This window comes from Diabrotica virgifera, chromosome 6 (genome assembly GCF_917563875.1).
Source record: "Diabrotica virgifera virgifera chromosome 6, PGI_DIABVI_V3a".
Lineage (NCBI taxonomy): Eukaryota > Metazoa > Arthropoda > Insecta > Coleoptera > Chrysomelidae > Diabrotica > Diabrotica virgifera.
In genome coordinates this window covers 48928985-48945432 of record NC_065448.1, presented here as the reverse complement: position 1 = coordinate 48945432, position 16448 = coordinate 48928985, and the positions used below count along the sequence as shown (strand labels likewise).

General features: G+C 33.1%; 1 protein-coding gene across 7 annotated transcripts in view; it reads left to right on the top strand.

Annotated features, from left to right (window-relative positions):
- LOC114335572 (protein Aster-B) overlaps window positions 1–16448 on the top strand; it is a 184857-nt gene that overhangs the window by 106844 nt on the left and 61565 nt on the right. For all 7 annotated transcript variants that reach the window (XR_007698519.1, XR_007698515.1, XR_007698516.1 and 4 more), the window contains 2 exons: window positions 3658–3774; window positions 8789–8967. Coding sequence is in view for 2 of the 7 variants with exons in the window: in XM_028285821.2 (XP_028141622.1) it covers window positions 3658–3774; window positions 8789–8967 (296 nt within the window). In the remaining 5 variants the exon portion in view is untranslated. The remainder of the gene's footprint in view (window positions 1–3657; window positions 3775–8788; window positions 8968–16448) is intronic.

Genomic DNA, 16448 nt, shown 5'->3' with positions numbered 1-16448 from the left:
GGGTTGACCTCTTTCGAGGTGTGTAATTTGTTTTAAAATTCGCCATTGGGAGGTTTTTGGCAGTTAAAACACTGCGTTTGACTTGCGTTTTGGTGAGTTTGCATTTAGCCGCCCATTCTGGATCGACAATGTTTGCAACGGTCATTTGTGGATAAGTCGCTGCATGCGTTCTAGTTTTGACCCATCCCGGATATTTCATTTCCCAGATATCACCCATATCTAGGAAATACTCCCCTATCTGCCACCTGGTGAGGCGAATAAAAAATCTATGATTTTGTATATATTTGATACTGTTACAAAACTGACTTGACTTTTCTATGATCTTTTAGGCACTAATGTTTAATTTTAGTTGACTTTATTTATTTTTAATAACTTACAACTAAACAAATGAAAAACACTGAATTTATATCTTTTATTTTATAAACTACGATATTTAATTTATTTATTACACCAAATCTACTAATTTATCTAATTACAAATTTAAAAGTACACCGACGGTTTTAAATTCACAACTGACTTAACTAATTCCAAAAACCCCTATTTATACTTACATTATTACAATGTTCCAGAATAAGAAAGATTATTACGGAAGAATTTATCTTATTCTGGAATAATAATCGAAGGGTTATTTACATAAATATCAAATAAGCATTTTCTAGAATGAAAAAGAAATATCGAGATGTATACCTGTTAAAAAGGTCCCCCTTTTAAAAGATTCACAAACAAATAAATCAAATAATAAATAGGCCAAGAGCTGAAAACAGTCGGGTGACATAATCATGTCACAATACATTGGAGTAAAACAAGTATAATTTAATGATGTGTCTATGTACACGCTAACTTGTACGCAAATAGTTAGATACAGTCGGAAAAATGAAAGAATACCCATGAACGATCACATCAATCACATATTTTGCATTTGTTGTTTTTTTCATAAATAACAAACGAGAGAGATGATTATTAATAATCTGAATAATATGTGATTTATGTGATCGTTCATGGGTATTCTTTCATTTTTCCGACTGTACACGTGAAAGAAACGTCATCAAGCCAGTGACGTCATTATTTAGCGTGCGCTGTGACTGTATTTTTGGTACACGCTAATTTTCCAATTTTTTGGTGTGCTTAGTGTTTGTTTGATAGACAAATATTTTGTGATTATGGGAAGGGAAGCAGAACTATTGAAATGTCTCAAACTTAATTGTAATAAATCAATGTGTATATAAAAATAAATATTCGTCTTCTTGCAGTGCCTATCCGTTACGGATGTTGGCGATCATCATGGCAATCTGTACTTTGCACACGGCTGTTCTAAAAAGATTCGTGGTTGTTGTGTTGAACCACGTACGTAGATTTTTCAGCCAGGAAATCCTTTGCCTTCCTGGTCCTCTTTTCCTTATACTTTTTGTTGCAAGATTAGTAGCAGCAGTCCATATCTTTCGCTGATCCTCATGATGTGACTGAGGTATTCGATTTTGGATGTTTTTATTGAGGTTAACAGCTCTTTTTCTTTTTTGCATTCTTAGTAAAACACCCTGATTAGTAACGTGGTCGGTATAAGATATCTTCAAGATTTTGCGATAAAGCCACATTTCGAAAGCCTGGATTTTCTTGCAGATGGTGAATAAATATTTAGGTTAGCAAAATATACATTTAGTTAACATTACATGTTCAAATTACAGTTAAAATAATTTTAACTATTTTTAATGGAAAATAAGCCACAATTTTATTAAAAAAAATGATTTTATTAACGTTTCGACGTCCAAATCGGATGCCGTTGTCAAAATACAAAAAATATTAATATTAAACAAAAATGTTGTTGGTTAGTAAAAAATTCTTTTAATAATTTATTTAATCTGACTCTCATTTATATCCGCAATTCAGACATATATTATAAAGTAGAAGCCTTTTAAATGATATTGCCAATATTTAGTTGAGTTGCGTTCCTGGTTCCTGGCACGACTTTACTGAAAGATAGTTCATTCGATTACATGAAATCAACCCCAACTCAAGAATATCCGTCACAAAAAAAATCATAGCATGTGATCTGTCTTTAAAAAGACAACCACATTAAACAGTAAAATTCTCGTGTTAGAGATTCCATAGTAAATCACGAGGGAAAACCAGAAAAAAAACCTCGTGATACTATCCCGACATCGTAAGTATTAGGTCTTACTTTAATTTACTCTCAAAACTATAAGCAACTTTTACTAAGCAACAACATTTTGTTTAATAATAATATTTTTTTTGTATTTTGACAACGGCATCCGATTTGGACGTCGAGACGTTAATAAAATCATTTTTTTAGTAAAATTGTGGCTTATTTCCCATTAAAAATAGTTAATTGCAAAAATGCCACAAAAAATAGCTTCAGAACAACATTAATATTTAAACGCTTTTATTTAGTTCAATAGTTTGCGTCAAATTTTTAGACGTTAATTTGACTGCCTTTTCTTCAATGCAAATGAATGAAAATTTGCAGACATTCACGGGAACAATACACGAATAGTCAAGAAAAAAAATTTTTCATGTTTATTAATTGTTTAAATAAAAAAAACTATTTTAATGGAAAACGCTTAAATTCTCTTGTTTTTTACAATGTAAAATCTTGAAACTTTTACGGATTGTATAGCTAATGAGATGAACAATACATAATTTCACTTTTTACGTTAATTGTTTACGTTATGCTTCTTCAATAAACAATAAAGTTTCAAATTTTTTGCCGATTCCGACTACTTTTCATGTTAGTACATCACATGTTTTATACATATTTTAATAAACATGACGATATATTTTAATGTTTGAAAAGTGTAAGACTAAAAAGTAAAAAATAAAAAAAATATAAAAAAAAAAATTTAAGAAACGCTTTTCTTTAGTTACGCGTGACTAAAATTAAAAATATTGTAAAAAATCAACTAAAAAGCAAAAAATCAAAAAAATTGAAAAAATCTAACACATTCGTTAAAAAGCGTGGGGCGAAAACCGTTTATTCGATGAACACGCGCCACGCTTTTCTTTGACGGATGTGTTAGATTTTTTCAATTTTTTTTTATTTTTTGCTTTTTGGTTGATTTTTTTACAATATTTTTAATTTTAGTCACGCGTAACTAAAGAAAAGCGTTTCTTAAAAAATTTTTTTTCATATTTTTTTATTATAAGTAAGATAATTATTATTATCGAAGCTGAGAAAATTATTCTTTAATTCGTTTTCGCTTTAATCCAATAACGGTTTGATCAGCACCACTTTTATTTTAATTTTGGGCGGTATTAATATTTCACTTATAACTAAAGAATTATATTAATTTATAGCGATTACAAAAAACGTATCTATGAACATCTTGTTTCGTTTTTTTGCTTTCCATAGCTAAAACTGATTCTTCACGGCCACTTTCGATTTTTTGCGAATTTTCTGGAACAATTTCCTCTTTACTGTTTTCGTTACTTTTTGTAACTAAAACTAATTCCCCTTCGTTAGGTCTGACACTCTCAGAACAAGTTAGCGTGTAGCAAAAATGCAGTCACGGCGCACGCTAAATAATGACGTCACTGGCTTGATGACGTTTGGCTCGGGTTTATCTAACTTTTTGATTTGCGTACAAGGTACACAAGCGTGTACCTAAACACAGCGATAATTTAATTTATTTTTCTTGTTGTCAGGTTCATCAATCTTATGGCAATGAATTAGGTTTAACTAGTGACGACGAAGACTACGTACCTCCTGCCAACGAAGAGGACAAACTTTCCGTTAGACACTCAGTTGAATCATTTTCAGAAGTAAGTACTACAGTGTTATACCCATTAATATTGTAGCGGTTTTTACTGTAATAACTTATAATTACAATGAAACCAGCGGTTCGTATTTATATACGATTTTATTTATATAACAGTACAAACGAATTTATTTTTACAGACTAATAACTCTATTTACAAAAATTGTTCCTTATATACCCCAGCCGTTATTTCTGGAACGTTCTGTTCATCTCTAGTTATGATCGAGACATTTGGTTAATTGCACGTCCTCCTCGCCGCTGCATCGCGTCTTGTCTAGAAAGATCGATATCGTGCTGTCTGTGTGGAGATGGCAGCTGTTATACGAGGGTCGGTCAAAACTACTCTTTTGTTACAATATTGTGTATTTGTAGTATTTGTTTACATTTTTCGATATCGTTTGATAAATATAACGACTTGTGGCAAATCGGAATGTTTTTGCGGCTAGTAAACCGGTTTCTGAATAATACAGACTTAATCATCTCTTCGCTTTATTCATAACGGGTCGTCGCTGTTGGGAATCCCCACTTCCGGAGATTTGATCTGCATCTTGCTACTCCCGATTTAATTCTATTCATGGACCTCCAGGTGGTGCAGCGGTATTGTGGCCATGAGATATATTTTCCCATGGGGTCATCCATTCTGAGAGAGGCATAGATTTCTCTAAACAACAGAATATAAAACCGTGTATATTGTATGTATATGTAAATGGTGATTCCATCTCAAATCACTCAATTTTGGATCAAAAAAATTTTGGATCTCAGATTTGTCTGAAAATTGGTATATAGCTTCTACGGGACGTAAAAATAGGATTTTAAGGTCAAAAAATCTTCTTCTTTTTTTTTCTCAAAATGTTATTTTATGCGATTTTGCAGTGATTTGGTGTTTATTTAAACAAATTTGCAATTTTTATTGTAAAGTATCAATGGAAAACATAATATTTTAATAGAAGGGCATTAAAAATGTCATTATATGACATTATAACAAGTTATTTTGATTCAAAACAAGTTTTTGATCAAATTTTATGGTGTAGAAAACGTTAAAATACCGTTTTTTACATTTTCCCCCATTCCCAAAATACATCATAATCGATTTGGCTTAAAATTTGCCCACATATAGCCAAAACATAGGACTTTAAGTGGTTAGAAGGATTTGAATTATATTACAATACCAAAAAAGAATGTGTGTGTACTTTGTACGCACGTAAGAAGATATTCTTCTATTATATAATGGGTAATTTAAACGAAGTAAATATACTTAAAAGGTTATTTGTACTTATTTTATTTAAAAATCAAACTAACTTTCTTATCTACCACTTTCAAAAAAGAAGAATATCTTCAAAAATTATATAATAATATACTTACAATCATAAAATCTATAAAAAAAATAAAAAATAATAACTTGCTTGGGGCTTGAACCCACTTCACGTCTACCGCGCCGTACGAAAGTTGAAGGTATTTCAAACTGCACCACATTCGCGTATACTTCATGTGGGAATATACACAAACTAAACGTTTACACCATAAATTTATATGAATTTAATAAAATTATTAGTTTGATTTTTGTCGAAATAAAATACAACAAAATATAAAGTAAGAAAACGATATATGAGATGAAGATTTGTAGAAAGTTTGCATTGCCTACTAATAGGTAACTACATTATTTTGTTTACTTTTCCAAATAGATAGGTATTGAAACTATTAGGTATTTCCAACTGAAACATTGAGAATTACGTAAGTGCGGCTTTTCAAAACTATTTAAAAAGTCTCTATAAATATAAATTTGATTTTATTTTTGTCCACACATCAATAAAAACTAATATTATACAATATTTTTGTTTACCGATAACCTCCATATTGAACAATTATTGACAGATCATTTCAAAATTTCAACACCCAATCAAAGCCCGTATAACGATTAATACCATACTGTCGGTGTGCGCATGCGCGCGGATCAATCAAATTTTACCCTCAATCGATTCGCCGCTAAAGAAGAATATCTTCAAAAAGTTACATGCAATAGCATAGTCAAACATATAGGCGTCTACTGTAAGTACAATTAACTCGGAAAATATCGACCTCACGATAAAAATTGTTACAATGAAATTGTAATAATTGTAAATACGATTTATTTGGAACAATTTCAGCTCCTACCATTTTTGTTGAAAAGTTAAAAATGGCGGAGATATTGAGCAAAACAGGTTCTCATTTAAAAATCAAGATGGCGGCTAACGTAACGGAGGAATTCATTCGCGATTTTAAATTTAGGCTACTATTGACTCCCCTAAAGATTAATAAAATAAAATTTTTGGCAGTTCGGCATGCAAGGTCAAAAATGCTATCCCGACTGGACTAATATACTTTTGAGTCTGATATTATTCCATGTAACTTTTTTGTTATTGTAATATAATTCAAATCCTTCTAACCACTTAAAGTCTTTTGACTATCTGTATGCAAATTTTCAGCCAAATTGAGTATGATGTATTTTGGGAATAGAGGAAAATGTAACGTATTTTAACGTTTTCTACACTATAAAATTTGATCAAAAACTTGTTTTGAATTAAAATAACTTATTATAATGCAATATAATGACATTTTTGAGTCCCTTCTATTAAAATATTATTGATCCCATTGATACTTTTCGATAGAAAATGCAAATTTGTTTAAATAAACACCAAATCACTGTAAAATCGCATAAAATAACATTTTGAGAAAAAAAGAAGAAGATTTTTTGACCTTAAATATCTTATTTATACGTCCCGCAGAAGCTATGCACCAAGTTTCAGAAAAATCGGAGATCCAAAAGTTTTTGCCTGAGTGATTTGACATGGAATGTACCAAATACATAATACCAAACTTGAGCAAGTTAATAAAATTGTTTACCTTGGACAGCAATTAAATTGTAACGCAGAAAGTCACGGCGAAATTAGATCTAGGATAGAGCAGGCTAGAGCCGCTTTTAGAAGGATGCCCAAGGTGTTATGTAACAGAGACCTAAAATTGGCATGAGGATCCGCCTACTTTGCTGCTTCGTGTTCTCGGTCTTACTTTATGGTGTCGAGTCCTGGACTGTGAATAAAATCGATCTAAATCGCCTTGAGGCTTTCGAAATGTGGTGCTATAGAGAAATTTTAAAAGTTTCTTGGGTGGAGAAGATTCGAAACTCCAGAATACTAGAACGTCTCAGCAAGACTACTGAGATTATAAAAAGTATCAAGCAGAGAAAGCTTGAGTATTTCGGACATGTAATGAGAGGTCCCAAATATAGGTTGCTGCCAAATATTATGCAAGGAAAAATAGCAGGCAGACGCAGTCCAGGACGAAAAAGAACCTCATGGTTGAAGAACTTGCGAGATTGGTATTGTGTTGATACAAGCATGCTTTTTAGGATGGCAGTGAATAAAATTAAGATATGTATGATAATAACCAAAGTTCTGAAAGGACCATGGTACATGAAGAAGAATAGATTTCTCCTCCCAAGCATTATTTCTGGCATCTTTGATGCTCTCTAATGAAATAGTAGATGTTGAATACTCTTGCATGATCGAGTCTTCGTTGGGCGGAGACATAATGGTTCAATGGGTGGTTCTTGTTCGTAAAAGTTAGGTTCTCTTGATTAGCATTAGCAGCATCTAGTGTTGATCGCAAGCATCCAGTTATGATCATGCCTGTTTCGATCAGGGACATATCCACTTGCCTTATATGGATGGATCTATACCATACAGGACTGGCATATTCATCAGTAGAATAACACAGATACAGGGCTGTTGTCCTCAAGGTGTGTGGGTCTGCTTCCCAGGAAGTTCCAGTTAACTTCCTTATAATGCTGTTTCTTGCAGCTACCTTCATTTTGGTGTTTTGACATTGCTTTTTAAATGTTGTGTAAAGTTGTACTTCTTCTCTAAAGCAGACGAAAGCAGTTGTACGTCTCCCAGATTATCTCCATGCACCTCGAGGCTTACCTATTTTTTTAGATAGAAGACACATACCTGCGTTTTATTAGGCTTTGGTTTTGGTTTAAGCCAAAATCAATGTATTACGGTACGAATTGTTATTTCTATTTTCACTAAAAAATTCATGCGTCGAAAAGATGTACAGAGACGGAATGCATAAACCAGTAGATTCCTGGTATAAGTGTATTGAAGTTCAGGAAGAATAATAAATATTATTTTAATCCATAAAATCGTGTTTTTCTTATTGGACAATTTGCTAGTTTTCTACTACATATAAGTTCAAGGTTTATTCGGGCGACTGCGACTGTAACATATCTAACATTCCAGGACATTTTTGTATTCCAAAATTTTCATTTTCATTTTTCTACTGCACTAATATAATTTAAGCGTCCACTATACTACTCGCGAAGTTGATCGAAGTTCAGCGAGCACGAGAGTGTAGAGAGGTACTTCATGCGACTTCGCTTCGCCTCGGGCTACTTCCATTCTGTGTCGGTTTTTGCGACCGAGTCAAAGGACTAGAAGTTAGTTTCTCCCCGCCCGAATGTGTTCCTCGAAGTTAGTTTCTCCCCGCCCGAATGTGCTCCTCGAAGTTGAACGAGTGTGTAGAGGTAGAGATGCACTTCGGACAACTTTCCCTAATACTTCGTCGAGGAACTTCGCGAGAGTGTAGAGAGCGCTTTAGAAAACATTTATGGACGTACCTCATAAAACCTTCCTTCAGCTAATTCGTTTACACATCGTCTCGAGTTTTATTAGCCTATGTGTTTACTGATACTGACGCTTACTCCTGATTTGACTAAAAACAGGATATGATAATATTTATGTAATTATGTAGTTTTATCTTTAAAAATGTTTACACCGCTAAAAAATCGCTAATTATAAGTCTCGCATTGAAAACTATCATACTTTCATAAAAAATATTATCATCTATCGACTTTCAACAATCTTTTTAAAACCACCATTTAATAACCAATATCGGTTATCTGTATGTTTACTAATTTATTTTTATTCATCTCGCAACGATGCAACTGACGTGAATAATAAATTGTCTAATTGTATCGATAGCACGAAAGTCAAGGACAACCAGAAGGCACAATGGAGCAGACGTCCACAGGGACATCGGAAAAAGCCGACACTGATGAAATTAAAGTGCCACATGTCAGTCACAAACGAACGCTATCAGATTCACGAAATCCTACTGATGCCACTGATAATTCCGAATCTGAAGTTGAGAAACCTATCAAGTAAGTCAGTTTTATTTAATGTATTTAACAATGAAACTATTGATAAACAGAATATTTAAAAACATAACACATTTTTTCTCTTACATCATAACAATGTGTAGCATAAGCATGTTTGCATTTCCCTTACTTATGCTACACTACTTATACAGGGAGTATCAAAAGACGCGGGGCATCCGAATATTTTGCGAAATAAACATCGGATCAAACAACTGAAAAACACGGGTTTCAAATTATTTTAAAATCTATCTTCTTCTTTAGATGCAAATCCACTAATGTATGTTAGCGATCACATTTTCCATTAACTCTCTGTTTCTTTCAATATGTATCAGATATTTTATGTCGTTAATCCGTGTCCATTGCCTTATGTTTCGGAGCCAGGACATTTTCTTGCGTGCCATTCCTCTCTTGCCTTCAATTTTATCCTCGATTATAAGTTGGAGGAACTGGTATTTTTAGGCTAGTTATTTTAGTATCTTTAGGATACGGCGATAAAGCCACATTTCGAAAGCTTCTAATCTGTTTATACAGGGTGTCCCGGAAAATAGTGCGTTCCTTAAAGGTATAGGTAGAAGGCACCATGTAGAACAAAAAACTCTTATAACATTTTTTTCTAAATGCAACCGTTTGACCAAAAAGTTAAAATACATTTTGGTATGCAAATTTAAATCTGACAACTATGTGCGGTACACAAATTTAAGCATAGACAGTCCCATGTAAATAGATAGAAGATAAGATATATACTAAACAGATAGTTTTAAAGAATCTAAAATCATTAAATGGAGAGGCATACTATAATTAATTTCTTTCAAAATGTTTGCCGGTATTTCTCGTCGTATGAATGGTGTTTGTGAAAGGTTACTTGAAACATCTATTCGGTATAATAATTATTTTCAAGTAAGTACAACTTAGTTATTTCAGTTCACAAGTAAATAAATATTTCTGAGACATTATCTGGTGTATTTAAGTTCCACTGTAAACTATTAAAACTATGTAATTCAGTTAAAGCCCTCAGCAATACTCAGCATTCAACACAGTTAAACCTTACTAAATACATAATACTAGTTCAGTTAAAAGATGTGTTTTTATGTTAAAAGATGTGTAATTCGTTTAAAATTATGCAATAGGTATTTCAATACATTTCAAAAGAAAATAATTTTAGTAAACAAATAGTAAATACATAAGTATTACCTACTATTAGGTTGGATTATTTTAAATACTGTAAATCACAATCACAAACGAGATCTTATTATCTGTTATTATTCCGTAGTGCGTACGATGTTGCCAGTTTATTAAAATTTCCAAACATTAAAATACAGGTATGTATATGGAAAACAATTTTAACTTTTTTTTGGAAACGGTTAACTTTAGAAAAAAATGGTATAGGACTTTTTTGTTCCAAATTGTGTATTCTCTCTATACCTTAAAGGAACGCACTATTTTCCAGGACAACCTGTATCTGTGTCCAGCTCTCTACGCCACATAGGGGGTGTACAAGAATTCATCTGTACTCAGTAGATATATCTTAAAAACACCCTGTAATTATCTACGATAATTACTTTCAGTTATTTATGTCATCATAACAATATTACAACCTTCATTCGATTATATAAATATTGTTATCCTAGATCACGATTCAACTAATAATTGCAGAGTCAATTATAAACACTTTTCATGGTCGATGCTGAATAGGCATTTCTAAATATATAAACAGCAAAACTATAACAAGGGATTTCATATTATTATATTAGACATTCGTCATTCTATTTTTGGTGATCAGACGTAATATTTCCACATTAAAGATAGTGTCTCTTTCTACACGAGATGTTCTTGGGGTGCGGTGCTACCAGCTTATGCTAATGCGAGTGTAAATAAAACAACTCAACAAGTAAAAGCGTATCAATTATTCCACCCCTCGGATAAGGGATAACCACCCTCACCGGGAGAAGATAGCCTTAGTGCCCAGGGCTGTCATATGGCGATCCAGAACCAGGGAAGAACTCAGGACTGGTGAACAGGACAGGTATGAAGAAACACGTCAATGTTCAGGCACCTAGACCACCTTAGACAACAGTGTGGTATGTAAAATGGATGGAGACATCAGGCCGACGCGGAGCTGAAAATGGAATAGTATGGAGATGGAACATCGTGGGACAATGGAAAATGGACAATGCTATGGAACGTGCAGTGAGGACTTGTGATACGAACAAAGACGCGTAAAAGTGGTAAGTCCATATTAGCTATTTTTATGGTATTTCCTGATTAATATAAAGTATAAAGTATAAACATTATGTGCTACCTTAATTACATTAATATATGTTTCAAGTTTACCTATTTTTACTTAATTATTCTATTCTATTACCAATATTTATCAATATACAAAGATTTTTTTTACCCTCATATTAAGTTATTATAGGACGCAATGATACAATTTTATATGATTTTTACATATTTATCAACGTATACTTTATCCTTGCTGACTTTTATTCATTTATTATTTGACTACTGATTTTTAGTACATTTTTGCAATTTTTTATGATTTTAATATTTGCTATCGTAAATATACCTATCAAAATAAATATACGATATATAACAAATATACGCTATATGCATAATACATTTAAATTATTATTCTAACTACTTATTTACAAGGGTTAATATAACGTTATTTATTTTTGAATTTTTATTACTACTACAATTTTTACATATTTTTACCATATATTGACGTATTATTTTATCTCTATATTTTTACTATATATCTATATACTACATATCTATATACACCGTAAGACTATCGAATTTATATTTTCGCTAAGAAGTGCAGAAGCTGGAAAAAAGAAAAAAAAATTATGTATAAATGAGTAGCAACAAAGTTACTTGGGAAGATTTTGTCAAAATAGTTGAGGAAATAGCACAAGAAATAGACAGGCAAAGCAGAAGAGTCTTAAAGAAAAAAGTTCCGAAATCTAAGGACATAAAGGAAGAAGTGACGACACAGCTAATTAAAGCTTATAACAAGTTCACGCAATTGACTAGGAAAAACTGGGAAGCACTTTCGGACAAACAAAGGGAATCGTGCAACAAATATTTTGGAAAAATCAGAGACAAAGTTATACGATCATTTCAAGCAGTAAATGTGAGAACAGTGGTTCCAAGTTCAATACATCAACCAATCGACAAGGAAGTTGAAGAGGAACAAAGCGATGAGGAAATAGAAGAAGGAAAAAGCGACGAGGAAGGAGAAGAAGAAATAATTAACGACGAAATAAAAGAGAAAAAAGGTGACATAAAACAAGATATAACAATATTAAACATGGCTTTGACAATCAATGAATTTTTGAATATCGCAAGCAAGATATTGCCCAACGAGTTCGATGGAAGCGCAGGGAAATTACAACCATTTTTAGACGCATTAGAACTACTTGGAAAATTGGCAGAAGGTCATGAAGACACAGCTGTAACGCTAATAAAAACGCGACTCACCAATAAGGCTAGGAACCTAATAACCACAGAAGATACAATTCCACGGATAGCTGAAGCACTAAAGAAAGAATTAAAAGGTGATAATCCGAAGAATTTAATAGCCAAATTAGCCAAAAAAAGGCAAGGGCATAGAGATGCAGCAGTGTACGCATCTCAAGTGGAAGAGTTAGCAGAACAATTAAAAGTAGCATACATAGCGGAAGGAATGCCACTTGACTTAGCAAAGAAATATACGACGGAAGCAGTAGTAACAACAATGAAACGAAACGCTAATGCAGAGAAAGCTAAGCTAATACTGGAAGCAGGTAACTTTACATCACCGCAGGAAGTAGTATCTAAATTTTTGTCGATCGATACGACTGAAGAAAATGCACAAGGAAGAGTCTTAAATTATAGGACAAACTACGAGAATAGGAGAGGACAGCAGCAATACAGAAGAGGATACCATAACAAATATGACAGAGGAAGAAGAAATAACTTCGGACAACGGAACGAAGGAGAAGCAACGGACAATCAACGAAATTATTCGAACAGAGGATACAGACAATTTAACAATCAAACATACAGAGGAAACCAGAGAGGCGGACGTAACAGGAACGTAAGGTTACTAGAAATAGAGGACAGTCAAGAAGAGCAAGAAAACCAGCAGTTGGGGTTTTGAATGAACAAGAAGTTGGAAGCACACAGGCAGAAATAAAATATAACATTTACAACTTCGACCTAAACCTAACGAACTTTGTACGAATGAAAACAGGAATTCTTGAAAACACAAGCACTTTTATCATAGACACAGGAGCTGATATTTCAATACTAAAATGTTCACAAGATTTTATGAAGGAACAGGTGAAACCAAACACAAAGGCGAAAATAAAAGGAGTCACTAAAGGAGAGTTGCAAACAATGGGAGAAGTTGAGACAACACTCGAAGTAAAAGGAACTCGATTCGAACACATCTTTCAATTGGTAGAACCTAACTTTCCAATTCCAACAGACGGAATCATTGAGAGAGACTTTATTTCTAACTTTCAATGTATACTAGATTACGCAAACCTTAAAATGCACATTAAAGAGGACAACGATTGTTACATTAGTACGAAAATTCTGGATAATATAGACAATGACACCATAATAATACCGCCTAGATGTGAAATTTACAGAATCGTAAAAATTTTTCAAACGTTAAAGAAAGACAGGATAGTGGAACAGCAAGAAATACAACCAGGAATATTCATAGCAAGAGCAATTATTTCAAGTAATAATCCATACATCAAAATTTTGAACACAACGTACGAAACAGTAAATGTAGACGCAAGCACAATCAGGACGTTGGATATTAAACTATTCAATATATATAGGCTAGTCAACGACAGCAAGGACAGAAAAAAAGAATTACGAGAATCACTGAAATTAGACATACCAGAATACATACGAGACAACTTAGTATCGTTATGCGAGGAATATTCGGACATATTCGCCCTAAGGCATGATATGTTAACCTGTAACAATTTCTACGAACAAAAACTAAGAGTTAAAGACCAAACTCCGGTATATATCAAGAATTATAGGACACCTCATGCGCAAACAGAGGAATTAAATCGACAAGTACAAAACCTAAGAGACCAAGGAATCATAGAACCATCTACATCCGAGTACAACAGTCCAGTAGTACTGGTACCGAAAAAAGCTATAGATGGAGGAAAAGCATGGAGATTATGCATAGATTTTAGACAACTGAACAAGAAGATAGTTACAGACAAATTTCCATTACCAAGAATAGATTCGATATTAGATCAACTAGGAAGAGCAAAATGGTTTTCAGTTATAGACTTAATGTCAGGCTTTCACCAGATACCATTAGAAAAATCATCGAGAAAATACACATCGTTCAGCACAGAAAATGGAGCATTTCAATTTACCAGATTACCTTTTGGATTAAATGTAAGCCCAAATAGCTTTTCAAGAATGATGTCAATAGCATTTTCAGGATTAACACCAGACAAAGCATTTCTTTACATGGACGATATCGTAGTAATTGGAATATCCGAAAAACATCACTTAGACAACCTGAAAAAGACATTCGAGACATGTCGAAAATTCAATTTGAAACTTAACCCAGGAAAATGTCAATTCTTTAGAAGGGAAGTAACATATTTAGGACATGATCTTTCTCAAGAGGGAGTATCACCAGACAAAGCGAAGCATGCAGCAATTGAACAATATCCGACACCTAAGACAGCGGAAGAAACAAAGAGATTTGTAGCATTTTGCAACTATTACAGACGTTTTATTAAAAATTTTGTGGAAATATGCAGACCACTCAACAAATTATCGAGGAAAGGAGTAGAATTTTCGTGGACCGAGGAGTGTGAAAAAGCATTCAAAAAGCTTAAAGCATCTCTGACGAAACCACCAATTTTAAAATATCCTGATTTCAACAAACAGTTTATCTTAACAACAGACGCATCCAATGAGAGTTGTTCAGCAATCCTAAGTCAAGATTATAACGGAATTGACCTATCTATAGCATATGCATCAAGAAGTTTTAGTAAAGGAGAATGTAATAAACCTATAATCGTTAAGGAATTACTAGCAATTCATTGGGGAATTAATTATTTTAAATGTTATCTATATGGAGCACCAACATTCAAAGTAAAAACAGACCATAAACCTTTGACACACCTATTTGCAATGAAAGAACCAACCTCAAAACTCACGAGGATCAGATTAGACCTAGAAGAATATGACTTCGAAATAGAGTATATAACAGGGAAAAGTAACTACGCAGACAGCCTTTCAAGAATAACATTGCATCAACTAAAAAACCTATACATAGACAACGCCCATATACTAGCTATAACAAGAGCTCAAGCAAAAGAAAAGGAGAAAGAAGCAAGACAAACAAAGGCTGAAAGTGAACTCGCACTATAGCCAGAAGCCACCAAACAGACAGTAAGGAAGGTACTAAATAATTTAGAGGCGCACAGACTACCAATTTTGTCCTTTGGAGCAGAACTAATCTCACCAAGACTGAGCATTAGGGCCAAAAACAAAATAAAATGCAGCAAAAGCATAGCCACAGGATTGAATCGTTTCGATTTAAACCAAGCGTTGGTACAGCTTGATAAGCTGGCGGTAGAGAATGCAGTACGTAAAGTAAAAATATACGTAAATGATATTATTTTTAAAATGTGCACAATTGATGAATTTATTAAAGAAGGAAATAAAAAATTGAAGAATATAGAAATATACATATGTGAAGTACCAGAAACAATAAAAGATGACAAAGAAAAACACAGATTAATAGAAGAATACCATAATCACCCGATGTTCGGAGGACACTTAAAGAAAAATAGACTAATAAAGAAGCTAAAAGCAAGATTTAGATGGAAAAATTTGGAAAAAGACGTAAGAAAATACGTTAAACAATGCCATGAATGTCACATTAACAAACCGAATAGAACACTTGTCAAAGAAGACGTGATATCGGACACTTCTTCGAAACCAGAGGACACAGCGTACATAGACACGATAGGTCACCTCACTAGAAGCAATGAAGACAAAAAAGAGCGGCAAGAAGAAAAGAATAAGCTCACAGCAACACCACAACACTTTAAAATAGGAGACCTAGTCCTTGTAAAAAGGGAAGAGAATGGTAAGTTTGATAGTCTTTATGTAGGTCCTTTCACGATAACAGAAGTAAATAACGTTAATTGTAAAATCAGAATAGAAAACAATAAAATCAAGGAAATACATAAGAATAGATTATATGCTTACAATCCGAAAACACAGTGAGTGACAAGTGTTACGAAACAATGTTGTTAAACGAACATTTTATATTATTTATGTATTTGCGTAGGCTTAGGAAGTTTGTATATAAAATAAATTTTTTGTATTGATTACAACACAGTATGGGTTGGTAGCACGACTTGCAAATTTCCCTCCCCGTAGTCGGAAAATTCCTAAAAAGGGAAGGTGTACAAGAATTCATCTGTACTCAGTAG